This window comes from Cottoperca gobio, chromosome 4 (genome assembly GCF_900634415.1).
Source record: "Cottoperca gobio chromosome 4, fCotGob3.1, whole genome shotgun sequence".
Taxonomy (NCBI): domain Eukaryota; kingdom Metazoa; phylum Chordata; class Actinopteri; order Perciformes; family Bovichtidae; genus Cottoperca; species Cottoperca gobio.
Window position 1 is genome coordinate 8992146 of NC_041358.1, and position 23237 is coordinate 9015382.

Genomic DNA, 23237 nt, shown 5'->3' on the forward strand with positions numbered 1-23237 from the left:
CATATGTCAAAACAATATGGAGTCTATTTAGCACCCCTGCTAACGCTAATCCCCCTCTTCAGAGTCAGTGTGAGGGCTGTTTGTTATGGCTAACAACTAAGTTAACCAGAAAGGAGCTAGCCGCGGTGTGAACCGGCCGGCAGATGTAGGCTTCTGTTTGCTTTGCTTCACGCTGGATTTCCACCGGGATATTTCTTCTTCCCGACTGTCCGATTCCGACCTCTCGATGCAGAACAATGGAGATCGGCTGTTTATTGGTTGAACGGTCAGGTGTTTACGAGAACTGTAATAGAAACCAGAAGCGCATTCCTGCTGGGATTAAGTCATCCTGGGATCTGTAAGAGACAGAGCTCCTTGTTGAATCCTACAGAGGGACAGTAAGTCTGAGGGGAAACGGGTGTAAAGGTTCACTCTTCCCTCGCCAGCCATTCCCAGCAGCAAGCAAACCGTCTAATGTGACACACCAGACCACACCACGCTGTGCCATGGACATGATTGGCCACTGGTAGGTCACATTGGCACACGCCTTTAGAGCAAGACTCAGTGAGTTTGTTTTCAAAGGGAAAAACTCCCTCATAAAAAGGCAAACATCTATTTGTTGCTCAAACACAGGCACACGTAGCCAGGAGCACTGTGGGACAATGACATCACAGCTTTTCCTGTGTTTGGGAAGCGGGGCAGGAGAGTGGTGATGTCAATACCACTGAAACTGACTTCATGGACTTCCTCCCTCATTAGTGATTAATCATCCAGAGGTGGTACGTCAAAGCACAGGAAGGGGCAGCACACAGGTAATAAACAAGCCTTTATCTCTCTTCCCTACGTCCCTACGTCTGGTAACACACTTGTGACGGTGTTCAAAAAGACAGAGCAGAGATGTGAAGGGTGTGGCTGAGAACAGAGGAGAGATGAAAATTCCTCTGGCTCTGGCGATCTGCATCATGTTTTACTTGCTTCTTAAGTGATGTCATTGTTTTAGTGAGCCAATAGTGTGAATTTATTGATTTCTTAATTGTATATGGTTTTTGGTGTAGTTTTGAAGTTTGAGTTTGTTCATGCAAGTTTTATCTTTGTCATAACTGTTATTATATTTTTTCTAACAGCGATTTGAAACTTTTTTTCCCCAGAAAGATCTCTATTGTGCACTACCACAAGATACACTAATATTATATAGTATCTAATACATACAACCATGTTTAATGTACTATTTTGAAGGTTGATTAAATTGACGTTGATACATTAGCTATCTATACATTAGATATGTATTTACCAAAATACAGAAATGATTTTGTACTAACAAAAGTATTATGCAAGGTGTGTCATTATTTTGTGACACATTTTGTGACACACTTTGAACAACGTTAAATTCAGGAAACATTATTAATAGCAATAGTTTACATTTTTTCAGATGCCATTTCAGTTTCCTGTTGAACAATCCCAAAATGCTGCATACAACATTAAAGAAAATGATTACTTAAAAAGAAAGTAATATTAGTATGCATGTTGGCAGTTTTAGTATGCATACTTTTAGAACTGTAAAGATTAATCGACTAACAGTCGACTATGAAATGAATCGGCAACTATTTTGATAATCGAGTTGAGTCATTTTTTAACAAAAGTCCAAATGTCCTGATTCCAGCTTCTTAAATGTGACATTCCAGCTTGTTTTACTCCTCTATGACAGTAAAGTGGGCGGCTGTGGCTCATGAGGGTAGAGTGGTCCTCCAGTGGTCAGAGGGTCCCGGCAGTCAACATGTGTCCTTGGGCAAGATACTCAACCCCAAATTGATCCCGATGGCCAAAGGTGTGTGAGTGTGCGTGAATGTTTATCACTATTACCAAGCTGATGTGCACCTTGTATGGTAGCCTCTGACTCTGTATGAATGTGTGTGAATGGGTGAATGTGTTGTAAAGCACTTTGAGTGATCGCAAAGATTGGAAAAGCACTATATAAATGCAGTCCTCTTACCACTGATTATCTTGTAATTATGGACAAACAAGACTTTTGAGGACGTTATATTGGACTTTGGGAAACACAACTTTCTGACATTTTTATGGACCAAACAACTTATTACTTAACTTATGATTAACGGACAATGAAAATAATAGTTAGTTGCAGCCCCGCTTCATTTTGTACTTTGGTAAAACATACTCAATGGCTAGAATTAGTATACAGCATGAAACAGCTCTATTTTACAATAGATGTTAAACACCTACATGTGATGTCAAGTAAGAACCCGTATTCTCTCTGTACAGCATCAGTACAGTAGTTATGTATCTCACACTGTGTAATGTCCAGTACAACCTTACACTCCAATAATAGAAATGTGCCCTGGGGGTGTTTTGCAGCTCAAAGCATCAGCTCCTCCCCTCTAAAGCCCTCCTGTGGGTGACGGAGTGCACGGCCAAACGCCCCCTCAGCGCGGCAGGGTCACGGCATGCCCCGGGGGCCTGGGTAAACACTGACCAATCCAGCCAACACAAGCGCCACACTGGGTTGTGCAAGGCAGCAGTGGGACATCTGGCCACATCACAGCACAGCGTTCCTGCTTTATGAGCAACAACAGCCGTAACTCTGAGAATAGAAGTGGCGGGAGTAAACCCAACGGCCTGCTGCAGAAATGCTGATGGTGGAAAAAGGAGGATGAAGACGTGAAATGAAGCAAGGGAGAGAAAGAAAGAGAAAATGAGTGTGCGTAGAAAGAATGGAAAGATGAAAGGAGAGTCGGGGAAGGAGATGAGAAAGAGTTGACCAAGGACCAAAGGGCTGAGGACTTGTTATCTAGCGAGCAGAGAGCTTTGCCCTTATAAGGTCATTGTGTGTGCAAAAAGACATAAGCCTCTCTGATTTCACAGTTTCACTTAATCAGCCTGTTTGTTTATCTCTAGAGCTGCAACTAATGATTATTTTTATGATCAATAACTCTATTGAGTATTTTTTGATTAACAGATTTATGGTAAAGATAAGTATACAAGAACAACAGTGAAAGGTTTCTACAGTCCAAGGGGACGTCTATAAAAGGGTTTTTTTCTGAACAATGGTCCAAAGCTCAAATATATTCAATTCACAAAGGCCGTTAATGTTCAAATTAAAGAGGCTGTAACCAGAGAATGTTTGTCAGTTTTGCTTGATAAATGACCAATTATTATGATTGTTTTAGATTCATTTTCTGTTGATTGACAAATAGTTTCAGCTCTACTTATCTCCATCATTCTTCAGACCCATTCGTTCTACCCCTGCCTGCATCGCACATCATTGCCAGTTCAACTCTGTCAGCTAATTCTCCATAACAAGACCTCGCTGGCGACCACACCATCTTTGCTGAGCTGGCTGTAAACTGCACCAGTTCCCACACCTATCTATCTGTGGTAACCCATTAGGGTTTACTGGCTGACCCCTGACCTCGGCTGGGGTCGTGGCCAGGGCCTTCATTAGGGGATAAATCATAAACACCTGAGCGTCTGACTTGGGCGCAGTGCTGGGGCTGCAGTCATGTGGCATTGATTTTGGGTCGCAGTGGCGTGTAAATCAGGTTAAACCAGCGCCTGTGACCCTCGGGGCTCAGAGCACATATTAAAAATGTGACCACAGCCCACTCACTATGTGTCAGAATGTGCGTGAGTGTGTGTCAAGTAGTTATGAGAGACCTGGTGAATGAATATGACTTTATATAGAGCATGTAATTGAATACTTTTACACGACTCAACAATGGTTTACCTTCTGGCTAAGTGATGTCATTTTAACTTTATGAAAAGAAAACGTCCTGTATGATATATAATCATTTTTGATTGGCAAAATAGTTCATCAATAGGCCATCTGATTAAAACCACAATAGTTGCGGGACTTTTTTAAACTTTTAATATTATTCACATGAGTCCTAAGATTACTGTTCATTACTTTCATACCCTAAACCATATGTTTTGGTTAATTATTGATTAAGTGGTGATTTAAACCGTGTTTTTATGATACACCTGCATTTGAGCTCTGCACACAGAAAACGCTCCATGAGATGTTGTGGCTCCAGAGTTAGATTTGAGTTTATGATGAAATATGCTTTTGTATTCCTTAAACATAAGGTGTATATTATGAACATGGTGAGTCAGTACCTTCCCTACACCGACTATAAAACGACACCACTTCTTTGGTGCTCTGATGATGAGTAAAATGGTAACCTGAAGACAGAGTTGTGAGAGATGTGTTGTGCCTCTAGTTGTGCCAGTTACTGCATTGATTTTGAAAAGAAATCTAGACCTTTAAAATCCTTTTACGACCAATAGCATATTGGGAGATTTTTTATTTTTGAAAATAAGCTCATATGCTTATTTGTTTATGTAATTGTAAGTAGAATAATTAAAGTAAATATATTCTGTGTACAATGTGAGTTCTGCATAAAGTAATGACTCTTTTCCAGCACCTGCCTGGTCCTCATAAACAACAGCTAACATAACTTCTTGATAAAAATGAGTTATCAGTTAATGAAAACCTTGCTCAGCTGTAATGCAACCTTTAATAATGCTCTTCAAGTGTCTTCTCTTCTTCTGCTCTATTACTATCAGATGCTGCAACAACTTAATTTCCGCATCAGGACAAAAAACAACCGGGACTTTGAACAGGATGATGCGTGTCATGCTGTGAGCTCACCTCTCCTCGGGCTCTCGTGGTTAAAGAGGATCCCGTTGACAGAGAACATGTTGTAGGCCTCTCGAAAGTTCACTACGATCCAATAGGCATAGAGCTTCGCGACACCTGAGAGGAGAGGTGAAGGAAAGGGGTGACAGAAGCATATTAGTGAAGTGAAGAGACATCGCCTCACACAAAACCCAACAGTCTTCTCAGATTCCCAATCGTTCCTCTATGGACTTTAACAGAGCAGACTTCTCACATGATGCTTGTGTTCACTCAATTAACAAATAAAACTTTCATGCAGCCGCTAGCACCGTTCACTCTCACGGAGAGACAATGCAAGCAGAGAGAGAAACACTGATCCTCTCTTCTCAAAGCTGCAGAAAGATTGTAACTACACTACATGTCATAGTTGAACACAGCGGTACTGTAGATTATGTTTCAACATCAGGAACGTGAACCGCAAACTCCTGCTGATTGACCGAAAGCAGGCTCGGAAGAAAAAGGTTCTCCCCTCTTTTCCTCTCACCATCTTCCTCCTCCTCCTCCCTCCTCCTGTGATGAGGGGAATACCAGAGCAAGCGAAAGGGAGCGCCCGTTGATTAAGCCACAGGTCAGGATGTACACTGGAGGTGAAGGGAGGTCGCCTAGGCAACTCCCGCCTCCCCAAGTCTAATTAATAGAGGAGCAGCCCTCCTCATGATGGTATGCGCCTCCCATGCAGCCTCACATTGAGTGCTGACAGATGGGGAAAGTGTCAATGAGGAGAGCATTTAAACAACAGAGAACATGAAACCTGATCACTCACACACGTGTACAGCCTGCCAGTGTGTGTCAGTGTGTGTGTGAGTGAGTGTGAAAGCGAGTGTTGAGTGCTGTGGATATAAAGGTGTCTTTGTTAAAGTGAGAGCCACTCCAGTCTTCAGTCAGACGTTTTGGCCTTGGGGTGTGTGGAGAGCTCAAACGCTGCCTGAGCACTGAAGCCCCCCTCTATTACACACATGCGCACACACACACACACACACACACACACACACACACGCATGCATTCACAAGGAAAAAGTGCTGCAGAGGCATCAAGCAATCCATGAGTGTATGCCCTTACAAGGCCATACGCAATGGTTTGACAAATGGTGCAAGGTAGAAAATGTTAGGTAATCTGTGTGTGCGTTTCTAAAGTACATTACGTATGTGTGTATTACCGTAAGGTGAGCGAGGGTAGAAGGGCGTGGTTTCCGTCTGAGGGATCTCCTGAACCTTGCCGTACAGCTCACTGGTGGAGGCCTGGTAGAATTTCACGGTGTGGGTCAGACCGCATGTCTTCACGGCATCCAAGAGACGAAGAGTACCTATGCCATCCACGTTAGCGGTGTACTCTGCCAACTCGAAGGAGATCTGAGAAAGAGATGGAGAAATTATTATATAGGTACTTTGACTGTAAAATGTCCTCTACTTATTAATACAAATTCTGTAAAGGATTCATACTATTTAATGTAAGAAAAAATATGAACAACTTAATATAAGATTTGGACTTTTGTCTTTTGGTACTTAAGTAAAATAAATGAGGATTTGAGCTTTGACTCGACTTAAAGGGGATTTATCATGAAAACCCACAAACTGGGAAATAATGCGACAGAATAAATTGGATTCAACAAGCCATTCAGATTTGAATCCCCTTCTTATTTCATGTGCAGGCTCATTAGAATATACCGCGTCCCTTCTGAGTATCTTCACCAACGGCTTGAGAATTACCTTTGCAATATTTCTCGCAAGCCAATCAGAGCAGAGCTTTTTTGGGAAGGGGGGTTAAAGGGACAGGGGGTTAAAGGGACAGCGACAGTTAAAAGCGACAGTTTAAGCGACTGTTAAAGCGACAGGCACTTAACTGAAGCGTTTCAGACAGAGTAATCGTATAGACACAGGTTTATTTAGACAGACAGTATGAAAAAAATAAAGTGTTTTTTTGAACATTAAAGCATGTAAACATGTTCTAGTAGAAACCCAAACTACAAGAATTAACCTGAAAATGAGCAGGATATGTCCCCTTTAAGCCGTCTTGACCTGCTTTAATCAGCCAGATATACATCTCGAGGTGCTGGTATTGTTATGTCAGCCAGTCAGGGTCCAGTAGTCTTAAGTTTTGAAATACATTCAAGAGATACCCTTTTAAATTATCAACATGTAAATAATGAAGGGAATTGCTAAAGTATGCTTGAAAAACAAAACGATGCAAAGTGAACCCGACAAATGTGAAAAGGTCGCGACAATGATGCCGAACGTAATGGGAGAATGTGTTGATTCTCGAGTCCATCAGAGCCGATCACAAAGCTCATACTTCAAACTAAATACTCCAACTCCCAGAATGCCTGTTTCAACTGCTGAGGGCCAAGAGGGGAGGGAACTTAATGAAAACTTTGGGGGAAATTAAGTTTAAATTAGAAATGGCTGTGCGCGTGCACAGTGTGGGCCGCTGTGCACTTTGACTGTTTGTGCTTGTGTGAGTGCCAGCTTGGCCTCAGGCTCCAAATCAGGCGTGACGGTTAAAAGCCGTGCTGGTTAGTGGTCACCACACCTGGAGCGAGCGGCATGAGCCTCGTCTGTACGGAGGAAACCCTTTGGCCCTTTAGTGCTTCCACACCGGCGCTGTACACACGGCCAGATAAAGACCCCTTATTTAAAGCTGGGGCCGAAGAACACTGGGCCTCTATTCCACTCAAAGTCCCTACACACACATGCACTGAAACACACACACACACACACACACACACACACACACACAGTGAGCAGGTTTGATCAGGTTCAATTACACTCCACAGCTCGGTGTAATTACCTGTGACGCTCCACTCACGCTTTTACTTTGCATTCTGGCATTTTCATTTACATTTCCATCATTTACAAGAGCAAGTGAGGGGGCACTTTATACACTAACATATACTGTATGTTACATTATGACGTTTTCTACAGCAAACACACGAGGTGCACACAGTAAGGGCAATACCTGTGCAATAAAATCATGACAAACTGAAGCCTAAGAAATGACCAGCTGAATGAATGCACAAAAGGTACAGTATTATTTACAGAGGAGATGTTGCATGATGCCCATCAAGATGTCAGAACTAGCTGTTGACCCGACGGCCTCACAATGTCATAGCAATTCATTTGCAGCTACTAGCATCGAGTTAGACTTTCCTCAGCTCACTCATTTATTCATCCATGGGATTCCAACTGATCACAATGATGATAATAAAAGATCAGAATACACTACCCCAAACATAGGTACAAAAACATAGTTAGAAATGTAATGTGTAAAGTCGCAGTTTTGCATATACTTTATAAAGTATTGCCTTTATTGAACGCAGCAAAAGCAGGTCAACGCAGACTGGTTCTCATAAAATGCCTCCCTCCATGAGCTTTATCAATCTATTTTGGGCAGACCTGTATCTAACAATTCTATTTATTATCATATAAATCACCGGCAATCATTTTATCAAGTTATCTTTTAGTTTATAAAATGCCAAAAAGTACGAAATCCAAAAGTCCAAAACGATTCTTTAAAAATCCTTACTGAATCTGACCAACCAAAATGAGGTATTTCTTTTCTAATGATTTGGAATAGAAAAAAACAAGGAACTATTTGCATGTTTACAACCGTACCCAGGAAATGTCTGATTATGTTGCTGGCTTAATGTCAAAAACTAAAAAGTTCAGTCAATCTATTGATTCATTGATTTGTTCCAGCACTTCCATTAAGCCATTACAGACGAGGGCGCACCAAGATGACGTAAAAGAGCGTCAGAATTTTTGAAAATGTGTGTAAAAATGAGTATAAATAAGTATAAAAAGCATGGGCAATATTTCCAAGTGCAGCCGGCGTTGGAGCATATTGGCTCCTGATGAAGCATAAACCTGAAACAGACAATACCTGCTTTCATGTTTAGTGAAGGAGAGGGGACAGTCACACACTCACAACAGATTACCTCTCCAACAACAACCAGATAATGTAATCCCCAGCCTTCTGAGGTCCACCTTTGGCTCTTCCTTCCCTCCTCCCTCCTCCACCTTTTCCTTCCTTGCACATTTCTCCTCCTGCTGTCACTGCTCACTCTCCCTGGACCTCATAAACCTTATTTTATGCTACTACAGCATTTTCTACAGCAACACCCCCACTCTGTCCCGCAGTCCCTCCATTCCTCTTGTTTTTCAACACCAAAGACCTCTGCGACACACACACAGTATCAAAACCAGCTGAGAGGGGCAGGGTCCAGGACTCCTTGACAACTTAAATCAAACAAATTGCCTTAATGCCTCCATTCTCTGTCATTATGTAAGGCAGGGTCTGAGCGCTGACGCTTTAAAGGCCAGACGTTTGTGTACACTGTGTGTGTGTGTGTGTGTGTGTGTGTGTGTGTGTCTGTGTGTGTGTGTGTGTGTGTGTGTGTGTGTGTGTGTGTGTGTGTGTGAACTGCTGGGCCCCTCGCTCGACCTGGCAGATATTGTTCTGTTCTGGGAAGTCAGCCAGGCTCTGTCAGCATTGGGGGTCCGCCGCCGACCCGGAAAAAAAGCGATCCTTTTAAAAGGTTCTAAATGTACAGGATATACGTGCTGCATTTAGCGGTTTCATTTCTTTCCTGCTCACACAAGGCCTGTTGAAATGCATGCTTGAAACTGGGGAATGTGACTCTGTGCATGTGTGTGCGTGAGTGAGTGAGTGAGTGAGTGAGTGTGTGTGTGTGTGTTTCTTGACAGATGTATAAATATGAGCTACATTTATTCAGGCGTGGCCTCCCTCTGCATACCTGCATGGCCTTCCATACAGGATAATATGAAGGCATTAAACTGCATATACACAGAGGTGGAAGAATGTAGAGATCTATTGTGCGTTTGAAATTGAAAAAAGAACAAGTCAATGACTTTAAGAGCGTAGAAGCAACATTTCTAAAGTGATTTGAATCAAGATGATCCACATATAAGAGCATATCATACTCCTATATGATCTGAATCAATTTGACCAATTTTTACTTTCAGGATCAACAGAGTAAAGAACATTTTCTGGAGTGAACTTTCATTTATAAAGAATGTTTGGCAATAAATTAATATTTGTCATATTTTTGCTCTATTCTGTTTTGCCAATTTTGTGTTTAACAATATGTATTGCCCAATTTGACATCCGCTGATCATATCAGTGCTTAATCTGATGATAATATTCCATATGAATGCAGTTAATCTAGGATACATTAGTCAGTTTTGTTTATTCTCTTTTTAGATTGTACAAAATGTCACAGTGTTCTGGATGAAATGAAGCTCTGTATATGGGTTCTCAATTTCTTTTTTAATTCAGAATAATCTGAATCCACAATGAAAATCACATATTGTTCAGTCCCCAATGTATATTATTTATGTATTTAAATAATGAATAATTACATTTAAAGTGCACGTTCACATCAGAGAGGTGTGAGCTATCATCTCCACTGTTTACTGAAAATTAAAATTATGATTTTGGTGCATGGGATCATAAGAGAGTTCTCATTCATGTGAATTTCCCTCGGGATAAATAAATATCTATCTAAACTGTAAATTATGCATTTTCTTCTTAAAATCCAAAATTTTCTAAATACACAAAACTTTGTTTTTCTTATTATAACCTAACAAATAAGCACTACACCACACTAACCCCCAACCTGCTCCCTCGTCCACTGCCGTTTGTTCAGAGGCATCCCTCTAGTAAAACGCTGATGCGGCAGATTAATGACCTCTGTGGTACGCCATCATCACACCTCAGATTCCAGAGAAATCACTGGAGAATAACTGCCCTTTTTCGTTATTGTGGATTACGTTGTCAAACCCTGAAACTCCGGCACATTCCTGCCAACCGCAAACACCCAAATAAAGAAATCACTAAGACGCCCTGGAGGTGGAGACGACTGGGAGAGGGAAAAAGGGAGCAGGTATGGAAGAGAAGAAAAACAGAGATAGACAGAGGAGAGGGAGAGAAAGTGTGGGTGTGGGTGTGTGTGTGTGTGTGTGCATGAGCATGGGTGGGGGTTGGTTGGGAAAAACCACAGTCAATTACACCTTTACTCATCGCATTTCAGGCCAACTGAAATTAGAGCAGTCGTGAGTTAACAGGGCAAAGACAAACATGCTGAAATCCCTCCAGGAGAGAGAGAGGTTTAGACCCGACCTGGCAACCCACACACCGCCAGACAGATCAATGACTCCGCTTTCATCAACTCAACTATGGTGTCACTCATCTGCTTCATGAAGTCATGAAACATGAAGCCTTGGTGTAGTGCTGCTCCTCTTAGTGTTTAGAGACTTATGTTTTTCTTCACATCAGCAATCAGAAGGTGGTAATAATGGAAGGGCGAAGCAGTTTCAAGGTCGTAACTTAATAATAATAATAAACTTTTACTTCTAATTCACAGTAATTGGAAAGGATATCCTACAACGGCTGCAGCCGCGTTAAAACACTAGAATCCTTGGAAAATAATTATTAAAGTCTTTAATATCATTTTTAAATAGTCTATCATATTTATTGGGAAGTGCAGTGTTTATAGATGGTACCTACCTGTTGCCTCAGTCGGGCTATTACTGTATAAAACCCAGAGTTCACATGAATGTTGGTTATCCAATTGCTCTCCTGCTAGGAAAATGAGGCTGTTTAGTTTAGGCAACTATTTAGTTATGGTTCAGGGAAGATCATCTTCATGGCTGAAAGAAGCCAACATTGACTGTCAGCAGGAGACAGAACGCAAACCATGATCTCCAGTCTTGAACACACACGCTTTGTACACCCAACGACCCAATCCAACCTCCTCCCCAACACAATTAGCAGCAAAGAAAGTCATTCACATGACGGCAAGAGGTCAATTATCAGGAAAATCTAAACGTTTGAATACATGATGAATGCCATCTGTCTGGTGAAGACAGGGCAGCTATTTGCTTGCCAACTTTTTGTTTTAGGTCATCACTGTCAAACTGAGGTTGGAGCGAGTGTGAACAGGCAACTCTTGCAACTATCCAGGAAAGGCTCATGTTCATGTACAGATTGTGGGTTTACAGATCACAATGCAAACTAAATTATTTTGTCCTCGTCTTGCATCATTTGCACGAGGAACTAAACTGTCGGTGTTTGCACAATGAGGCCAATTAAAACATACAAAATGCCTGACAACATCATTGTTTTGGGATGGGATGTCAAGGTGTCTATTCCTTTGAGTAAATTGTGATGTCATTTTCAATCCCTTTATCTGAGGGATTTTCCCAGAGCCCAAATTGACGTCTTCAAATGTCATGTTTTGTCAACAGTTGTAGGTATGTGAGTTGATAAGAGTTTACCGAGTTTAACATTATCAATTATTCCATTGATCCAATTCTTTATTGATTCCTTGTTTGTTTTGTTGGATAGAAAGAGAGTACATATAGGTTTCTTTGCGATTCTCTATTCCCATCCATAAAAACTGTCGAAAAACCAAAAAGATATTCGGCTAATAAATGAAAGAAAAGCCGCAAATCGTCACACAGTTTGAACTATTATCAGAATTGATCAACTAATTGATTAATCGACTAGTTGTTGCAGCTCTAATAAAGACAAAAACAAATGTCACTGTTGCTTTAAAAAGATGCTTCCACAGTGTTTACACTAAGAAAGACTTACTATTTAATTATATTATATATAATGCAAGATGGAACACATGATGGTTAAAAGTCAACACGAGTCAATAAGTGCCTCTTTGATTAGTAATTCAGTGAGGACTGTGTGGGTGTAGCGCAACATGATTTTGAATTACTTCACAATTTTCCATGTTTTCACCAGCTACCTGTTGTAGCCTAAGCTACTGTTGTTGTATGCCGGCCCACGCTCACGGCCCACTCAGCAACCAGAGCTGTATCTCCATCATCAAGCGTTGTGATGAAACTTGAGGGGGAATCTCTCCACCTCCAGTTCTGTCTTGTTGGAATTGTGTCACTTAAGCTCGTCTGTGCATAAACCTATTAGAAAAACAAAGTGCTATTTTTTCCTCGCAGTGTGCCAATTTACCTTTCTCCGAGACACAGACACAATACAGTTCGGAGAGCAGGAGAGCAAGCGAGGTGGTGCAGTGAACAGTGAGTGACAAGGAGAGCGAGACATGGGTGTGGATGTATGACTTTACATCATCGAGCTGGAATGCGTGTTGGCTCTTTCAGTGGTTTTACTCTGGGAACCAAGTGTTCTTAAAATGGACCTCAATAACAATATCACTCACCGAGCTACGTAAACACAGGTAAAACTACAGGTATGACTATCTCGCACTGCAGCAACATCTTCAAAACATTACGAGCGTGTCGGATGTTCTCAAATAACGCAGTACATAAAATACACACGGCGACATCTTGCCAAGAATTCACCCGGAACTAAAGTCCTTTGTGTTCGACAAGACTTAAAGGTTAAAGAGTAAATATAAACCAGTGACGAGCGGCAACAATACAGGCCTGTAAAGAGTGTTAATTACAGAGTGCACCTGAAGGAAAAAGCCAAACAGTGGGTTTATTAATAGACCGTCTGTTTTACGTTTCAAGAATAGCACAACAGGTTTATATGGTTGTCATGGTTTAATATTAGTTGATTCATAATCTGGTTGATGGAGGATACTAGGTTACAGGAAACGAAAAGCAGTGTCCACACCCCGCATTATTATTTATTTATATTGACACCCAGTGCTTGTTTACTGTGTGTAAGTTGTAGCAGCCACAAGGTGTGTGTTGACCAGTGAACGACATTCAGCAATGCAAACCCCGCCTTGTAAATTGCTGGGCCATGAGAGAGTTGCAAGAACTTGTTTTTTAGGGGCCCAGTAAAAAAAGTCCCAAAGCACTTAAAAGGTTCCTGTAGTGAAACACGGCAAATGATTTGCCCCAAAAAACTTGAGAATGAGAATACTTTCATTCAGTGTTGTATTGTTTACGATAAAGAATAGTTATAAGTGACAACATGCAGGGATACAAATTAATACTGATGATGTGTTCCTTGGAAACCAGCACACTTTCAAAACAGATTTTCTCCCTCATTTACTCAGGTGTTCCTGTTATTGTGTCTATTCAGTGTTAACAGAGTTTAAATGCAGAGACAGAATGTGAGGCTGAGCCCTGAAATGTTGATCTACTTAAAGAGAGCCTAAAAGATTCAAACAATACACTAAAAGTACCGTAAACTTGAAGTCAAATTCAAGGTCAACATTATTTTTTTCAAATTAGGGATCTGTACATGGCATGCATCCAGCCACAAATTCCTCCCCCCCCCCCCCCCCCCCCACTCACTGATGTTCACTCATCGTTGCGATCACATCTCGATCTCTGCAGGGTTTTTTGTGTCTAATTACAGGCGTCTTCTGCTCGGTTAGCGTGGAGGCTGCGGCAGCTATGGCAATGAACAAATACAACTCAAACAGATCAGGTGGATCTGAGAGAGACCGATGGAGACGTTGGAGTCTGAGCAGTGCACGACTGGAGAAATATGTGCTGCGGCAGCGTATGTCAGGGCAGGTAGACTTGAGAGTTGTAGATTGGCTGTCAAACTCAGGATTTATGCAGTCGAGTTTGGAAAGTCCCTGTCTGCCTGCCGGCACTCCTCTCTACCTCCTTCACTTAGTCACCTCCTTTTCTCTGCACCGTTTTCTCTTGATGGCATTAATGTGAACACCTGGTGGCCAGTCTCCCCACCATTGCTGCCCCGCACCATCTCTCAGGACCCCAAAATGAAGGAACTGTGAAGGGGGCCTGAGCCAATGCAATCAATATGTGGTCCAAAACTCCAACATTTTATTTTGATAGTTTTGTTCCAGTACCACTGCCTTATAAATGAATCATGTTACAATGAGCTTCAATGTAAGTAACATAACTATATTAAAGTAAATAGCAGAAATGCAAGAAACTAAACAAAAAAGGTCCAACAGAAACCTTTAAAAACACAGTTTGTGTGAAAATATTCCACTCTTTGCAAAATCACCTTGCACCTTTAACAGTGTTTAAGCAAAACTAAATTGTTTGGGATATTCTGATGATACAGAGTGAAGAAGATGAATATGCTGCGGAGACATTTCTACGGATGCTTCCTTACTTCTTAAAAATTTCTTACAATTGGATCAGCTACTGTTATCTGTGAAGGACATAACTGGGGCTGTAACTGTGTCTCGTTTTTCTCGCAGGGAGAAATCTTCAAATGACAAAAATGCTTTGTTGTTCAGTCCAAAACCCAAAGATAAACCACTTGCAATTATATAAAATAGAAGAGCAGACAATGTATCGGATCGTAAGGTGAAAAGAATGTGACAATGAGAAAGGTTGTAGTGATGAACCTACAAAATAATTAGCAAATAATAAAATTACTCAAATCTTCTCCAGTATTTTAAAGAGCCAGAGAAGAAGAAGTCTGATCAGAGTACAAAAAAGTGTTTATCAGGAGAGCAGAGGTGCAGTCGTACACACCTTCCTTTAACGTTGGATAAGAGAGCCTGGAAAGGTAACTAAAAAGTCAATCAAGAAAAGAAGAACCCCTTCATTCCCGCCTTCCCTTGATCGCGTGATGTATCCTGCAGACATTTACCACCAATCAATCACTCCGACTTCGCAAATAGAAAAACGCTTGTAAACATGGCAACAGGTCTTACTGCAGCGGCTGCGGTCGTGCCCCGGGGGCTGTGTGGAGCAATCACACACACACACATGTGTACATACTGACACAATTTGTCACAAGTGACATTCTTTTTAGTAATTTCGCCTGTGGAGTTTGGGGTGTAAGGCCATGTTCCCACTAAAACCAGTTACAGAAAGTTTATGAAAGTGTGGATGTCACGATATCAGATACTTGGGTACTAAGTCGATGCCAAAATTCTGAAAACGGGACGGTACCCGCTTCTCTACAGTACTGCAGGTACCATCTTTGTTAAAATCGTCAGGAGGAGAGATAGTGAATGTTGGATGTTAGCAGTCGGTGGTCAACACATTCCTGCTTGGCTAAATAATGGAGCTAAAGCTGACAGAGCAAGGTTCCATTGAATTACATTATGATGCGTTCAAGGTAAATATATATATATATATATATATATATATATATATATATATATATATATATATATATATATATATATATATATAATGTTATCATGATGTGTTCAAATGTTATCCTGTAAAATGTAGTTTTTGGTTAAATGTTGCATGGTTACACTCTTATAATCTGAGCAGTGCGCCATTGCTTTATTTATTTCCCCCCTGACATGGTTAAAGTTGCGTCTTTTCTGGCATTCAATTGTCAGACCTCTACCGTATTACATAACATGAAAGTAAACTGATGATCTTAAAAATCTGAAAACTACAATTTAAAATAATCTCACACAGTCCGCCTAACGCTGCAACCTTCTTTACAACACACAGGAAGACAACTGAACACAAGCACCCTAAATAAGTGATAACATCTCTCTTTCTGCCTCTCACACTTTTTATCAGCTGACCAGGACCAGATGTCTTCAAAGATAGAGCTCAGAGGAGAGGTGAGAAAGGACTTCCCACATTTTACACCCCCTGCCAGGACCAAAATGATCCCCTTGACGCCTCCACCCCCTCCCCATCTTTCCTCGCTCACCTTACCCCCCCAACTCCAGCTGCTCCCCCTGCTCCATTTGGTTGTAATCAGCACCCAGCATCATCTCTGATTAGAGAAGGTGGGGGTGGTGGGAGGTAAGACTTGACAAATTGGCACATTCTTCTACACTCATTCCCCTTCTTTCCCATCCCTCTCAATCCCCCTTTCCCCGCTCACACACCCACAGACCCCACTTAATTCTGGCAGCACTCCTCCACCCACCCAAACCCACCCTTCACCACTGACTTGATGAATGATGTCCTTGTGAGCAAAGGAAGCCACCAACACACCACCCACCCCCTAAACCCCATACACACACACACTTCTCCTGCCCTGGCGTTGCTTGCATTATCCTTAAATAGAAGTGAAGTTCGGGGACCACCGCCCCTGCAGGTGCTACCTCTCTTTGGTCACACACACACACACACACACACACACACACACACACACACACACACACACACACACACACACACACACACACACACACACACACACACAATAACGCATACCAACACACTCGCTGGCTGTTCTGGTAGTTGTCACAGAGCCATGTGACCGAAACGGAGCCTAGATTCTGATCCAACATTATGCCTGATTTACACAACCTCCCCTCTGCCTCCACACTGCTGCCCCACCTCAAACCCCAGCCAGTCTATCCCGGTCCACCCAGGACCCCTTGAACAGGAGTAGCGCAACAGCTGCATGCAAGTGTGTGAGTGTGAGTGCGTGCGTGTCATAGAGAAAGCAGAAGGAGCAGGATCAAGGTTATGCCTGTTCAGATATAAATACCTTCTCGTCTGTCTTGCAGAGTCACTGAAAGGGTCTTTTTAGAGATATTTAAGGGGTGTGTGTTGTCCTGGTTGCAAGCCTCTAAGGTTAAGATAGCGTTTGAGTAGCCGAGTTATTGTGGACTTCTAATGTGATTTCTTCAACGTCATGTAAACAGGAAATCCCGGTGTTTGTTACGGGGCAGGGGATTAGAAAAACGTGATTTCACCAAATCACTTTCTGATGGAGAAAGAACATTGGTCACGTGTATGCGTAACCAGGTTTCTACTTTTACGATTTTTTTTTATTTTGACAAAAGAAACATTGTAACTCAAGGTCAACTTACTACTATTTTCCAAAAACTTGCAACGTTTGGGATGATCTTCTGATGTCTTCCATAAGCTTTTTAGACGTGTATATATGTGGCTGGCAAAGACTTCCGACAGTTGTTGCTGTGACACGTTGCATCCTTGTTTTCAAAATAATCTAAATTCAAAGTTTAAGTAAAAATGAAGCCAAGCCGCCTCTGTACACTGTAAGTCGTACGTTTTGGACTGTTAATTAATTGATAATAAGAATAATGTGTAATATTGTCTGCCTTATCCTTTAAAATAAATAAGCCATGGCTTCCAACAAGTTCAATGGTTGGGGAGAAATGTCATTAATGATCTGCAGCAAATAAAACATCGGCCAGATAAAAGTTACCATAACAACTCAGTATGTATACAAACAAATAAAGTCCGACGAAAACTGAAAATGACACTAAAATAAAGTGTAGTAGATTCTTGAAATCTAAATAAGCCGGTTACCATTTCTCAACGCTAAAATGTGCGCTACAAGGAAAAACTGTGGCTCGCACAATACAGCGTGCAACAATGTTTACATGAGCTTGCCTTGAATCAAAAATATGGTTCAAAAGTATTGTCATGGTCGGGGACAAATCTGATGTCTGACAAGATAGATAGATGGAGAACTTAATAAGCAACTGCATTGGAGGTATACTATTAGATTTTCTTCAAGTGATAGTTGAAAGTCATATTCTAGTGATAATACAGAAGCCTGCAGAGTCATCGTGCGCTGGCACACTGCTAAAACAAAGACAAGCAAAGAAAGACGAAACTCCCAAACCACCTTCGCCCCAGAGTCAGATAGGTGCACGTTTGCAACCACATGTGTGTGTGTTGCTCTCTCTCATCACTATGGTTATTGTTTGCCTGACAGCATGAGGAGTCATAAAAGATGGTGTGATTTAGGAGCGGCCAACCTTCTTCCATCCTTTCCCAACCCCGTCACAACAACAGCTTTCATCTGGAGCGGATTAGAGACATTAGCACTTTCTTATCTCTACACCTTCCTCTGCGTCTTTCACCATCTCCCCCCTTCTCCTGTCTCTGGCCTCCCACACAACACCCACCCCTTTTATATCTCCATCACTGTATCTGTGAATACTCTACATTTTTAGAGTACTCACAGATACAGTGATGGAGAAATAAAAGGAGCTTCATTTTTAAGCTTTGCTAATTATAACAAAGAAGGCATGGACAACAAACTAAACTGCGACACTGTTGTTAAACTACCCATACTGAGATGAATCTGGCTCTCATTCAACTACATAAATCAGCGCTCGGGCTCATATTTTCATACGAGCGCCAACCAAGTCCGCTTTGCTCTGTTTGAACACACAAAGTATGCGGCTTAGTTAGGGGAAGAGAAGTTGATCAATCACAACCCTGACACCGGGTGCGCACATACACACGCAGATAATGGGCATTATATTCACAAGGGACCCTACTACAATATCTAAACCAAGCTGTGTTTGTGAGTGTTGCCGGTGGAATGTGCAAGAGGCTTACGGATATTACAGGAGCGCTTGCACAGAGGCTAAAATTAGCCAAGCACTTATAAACAAACACACATACACACAGCTGGTAATCCACATTAATACCAGTCATCAATCTTGAGATGATGGCACGCTAGGCTGTCCTTATTGGGAAGAGATACGACGGCGTGCCTTGTTGGAGTACGTGTCATCTATCTATTAAAATGGCTCCAGATAGCCGGCGGGTTTGTCACAATACGGACAATATTCTGAAGCAATGAGGAAGAGCAAACTCCTGTCAACTGAACAGACAAACCGCTCATAACACCATAACCACTCTGCTTGATGACGACTGAAATGAAGCAGCTGAACACAAACCAAGAGCAAGAGATTCTTAGTCTCCTCTAAAATGGTAATAGAGAGAACAAAAGGGGACAGAGGTTTTTATGTTGTTCATTTTTCTGAACTGACTATGTGTAGTGTCGAAAAGGTCTTTCGAAGAGATGAACCAACAGAAATGATTAGCAGGCGGGCGTCCCGGTAGCTCAACCGGTAGCACAGGCGTCCCATATACTTAGTCCTTGCCCACAAAAAAAAAAAAAACAACCCTGGAGCTCAATGTTTTGGTTACAGTATATTTACTTCATGGTTCAGTCTCAGCACTCAAAGATCTCATCAACGAGCTCCAACATCTAAAGATATTTATTTTTTATTTTATTTAGTGGAGATATAATAAGAACTAAAAATAGAGTGAATACTTGACTTTGGTTTATTAGGTGGACAAAGAAAATACTTCAAATGAATGCATATGTTGCCCCATGTGTGCTGAATGTGTAAGTAATACTAATGTTAGAGCACATATATAGTGTCTGTTTTCTAATACATAACATGTTACAATAAATATTATAAAGAATCTGTTACTACAATATTATAAAACAAAGTTTAATCAACACTGCATATTGTCTTTTTCACCGACACTCATCTGAGCTGAACATAATCTTTTCCAAAGCCACTGACCTAAATCTGACTCATCTCTTGTCACTAACAACAAGCGTCTCCCTCTGTGAGTATTTAGATCATCGCTGTACAGCCATTACTTTCTGTGACCTTAAATACCAGCAACATATCAAAAGCAGAAACTCATGACTCACACGTTCACACACACATACAGACACACAGAGAGGGAAAGGTTAGCAGAAGACAATTGCTTGGGTTCAAGTCCAGCCCGCCTCTCTCAACAGGGCGGGAACATCGGCGCAGGGGTCGGCATGCCGGGTCGGACCGTTGCGGAGTGCCGTTCTTTGAAGGAGGCCTGTGGCGGGGAAGGGTTTTTGGGAAGGGGAAGTGCTCTGCTCAAAGTTTTGGATATCAATGGAAAGGCATTTTCTCTGCTGCCCTGACTTTCCTTTATCTTCCACTACTTATCCCACCACAAGAAAGAAGAAGCATGTAACAGGAATATTTACAGGAAGGGACAGCCTGAACAACTGCAATGCAATCACCGAAGATTGTGCTTGCTTGAAACATTGTGTATCAAGTTTAAACTGCAGTATGCGAGTAGAATCTGACAGTGTTGATGTGGACAAACATGCAGTCAGTGGCTGATGGACAGATGACGATCGGCCCACAGCAGAACGTGTAGGAAGACAGTCTGCTGACCCGAACTATCCCACGATCCAACAGCAACCTGGCTTAACCACATGCACAACCTCCGGCTAGCCAGCTGTTTGCTCCAGAAAATATCACTATATTCACACACACTCACAGAGACACACCCGCACACACCAGCAGGGAGTAGTTTCAAACTTACTCTCAAGTTACAGATAAGGTTGAAATGTGCTCTCTCAGTGGAGGGTCCGACAAGGGCTCGTTTACCATGTCCAAAACGTTTGACGTGCATTATAGAGCAGCTATCCAATGGAAACTGTTGACAAAATGTTAAAGAAAATTGATAAACAGGTTACAGGAAATACAATATTTCCTTTAAAAAAGGGTAACACAGGGGTCCTGGTGAGTGCTGAAGGCAATATTCCAACTTTGTCGCCCCCCAGTGGTAGTGTCGAACAAGTTTCAACAAACGATGTCATGGTAATCACCGAACAAGACTTAATTTGCGCCGCACTTAGAGCTCTGTTCACATTCACACCCGGTCAAGTTACAAAATATAGATATATATAAAAAAAATAGGGCAAACCTGAACCCTGTCATGCGAGTTGTAGCCGTCTCTGCCTAAAACATACACATCACAATAACGTTAATTAATGCGTACTCTGAAATGTTAAGTAACTATCTTTTTTTTTAATCAAAGTAGCTTTTATAGCTTTCACACTGTTCTAACAGAATTTCTAAGAGAATATATTAAATATGTTCTGCTTATTTAAGGTTGCTTCCTAATTGTCTTCTGAAAATGTGTTCTTAAACTTAACTTAAACTTAAAAAGGAGTCATTGTACTGTGTGTGTGCACATCATCTATATGCACACACATCTACCAACCACAGTGCATAAGAAAGGATATAATCCTGTCATATCTCTACTGCCATCACTAAGAAAAGTGTAAGAAATGCCCAAAAAACACACATCAGGGGCACTTTGCTTATGGATTCCATGATTGGGCCCACCACAGTGAACATCGACACTAAGAATTACTTTGCAATTTCACAGTTTTATCTTTAATTTTGCACAAATCAATAAGCGGCACCAACCTGATTTGGTGGTACACATACCACTTCAGGCAGACACAAGTCCACACTCATATATCTGGTGTCCCCGCTTGTTTATCTTTTCACTGAGTTCTCTGTCCTCACCTCCACTCCACTCTACCACAGCAGCCGGAGCAACAGAGCTCTCTCTCCTCTCAGACCTCCGCCTTCCCCGGCGAGGCTGACCACAACCCGTCCAGCCCGGGTCGCCTTACCCATTTACCGCGTGGGAGCGGATACCGACACGGCCTCACATAGACCCATTCAAAGCCTTGCATATGAAATCTCTTCCTCTGCAGTGATACCTTACACTTGATCTGCATATTCACATATTCAGAACCCGGTGTTCACTTCCTGTCTGTGCGAGATAGAGGGAAAACTGGGCGCAGACGAAGTTGGTGTTTTTATTAGTTTTCAAAGGGTTTTTTGTCACAGCATCTTGGATATCAACCAAGGGGCAGCGAGAACGTCCCGCACAAAACTCCTCAGACTAGACGGGCATCAGAAATTAGACTAAAATGTCTTCGTAAGAATCAAACTTAAATAAAATAAAATGGATATTTCTAAGCCAAGATATTAAGCCAAATAATTCATGTCTATTCCTTTCAGACAAAGATTTGTTGTGGAAAGCAATAAGAAAGAAAAAATCCATTTCAACTGTAACTGCCATTTGAGGAATTCTGCTGAGACCTGCCCATCACGTAGCTACGACGGATCATCTCTCAATCCGACAGCAAGTGTCAACAGACACACACATGGAAAAATGAGAGCTGCTATTGTGTGACAATCTCCCAGCGGTTACACTTGTAAGCAAACAACATACCACAATGACAGTCCTGGTGCTCTGCCAAGTCCGCCCTGGCAGCTGCTCCGCTCGGCGAATCACTGGCTCATTGAAGTTGATGGTTTTTATAGAGTTGCTGCTGCTGAGTGCGGAAAACGTCTGCAATAGTTGGAATATAGATCGATTGCGGCATTCCGTTGGCGTAGGAACAGTCAACACGTAATGTCGCTGATGCCGTCAGCTCTTACTTTCATGCTCGTTCCCATGGCACCCACTGAGGTATGACAACGTTCTGGATTCTTAGATGTTTTGGCACATGTAACAATTACACTTTATGAGAGAGGCTTCACACAGGTGACTAGAAAGGAGACGGTACAGTGTTGCTTGTACGTGGCACGATGTAATACATGTGGAGAACAGCAATTAGGGTCTGATGAGAAATACAGATATATAGGACCGGTATCACTGACAGAAATCAAGGCTAGATTAGGAGTTAAATGACCTCCCCTGTCTTATCTAACATGGTTTACAATGGTCCCTGCTTCCTGGAGGAAGATTAGATTTAGTCCAGGACTAAATAAAGGCTTAAAGTTGTTACATGGCTAAATGTTGAATTTCACTAGGGAGAAATATGATGTTCGAGGGTTGAACACTCCTCAATCATCTATATGAAACCAGTATTCCAAGACTGTTGCTGCTTGTACAAAAACAAAATGCAGTGGACACTGCGGGAACCCAGACTTCCATTATTCTCAGAAAGGTTTGTAAGTTTAACGTTTTTGTGTTTGTGAATGTGTTCTTTTTCTCTGCTACCATTGTTTTGTCCGTTTTTATGACTCAACAGTAAATTAGTGGCTTAAAAAAGTAAAAGTCTGTTCCAACATTTATGAAAACCTTAAGTGCTGTGTGTGCATACTCT

The 23237-nt window shown here is 41.7% G+C and overlaps 1 protein-coding gene across 1 annotated transcript in view; it reads right to left on the reverse strand.

The window, feature by feature from the left end:
* gmds (GDP-mannose 4,6-dehydratase) overlaps nt 1-23237 on the reverse strand; it is a 159220-nt gene that overhangs the window by 99741 nt on the left and 36242 nt on the right. Inside the window, 2 exon segments of the mRNA XM_029429839.1 lie at nt 4643-4747; nt 5827-6019. Coding sequence (XP_029285699.1) covers nt 4643-4747; nt 5827-6019 — 298 coding nt within the window.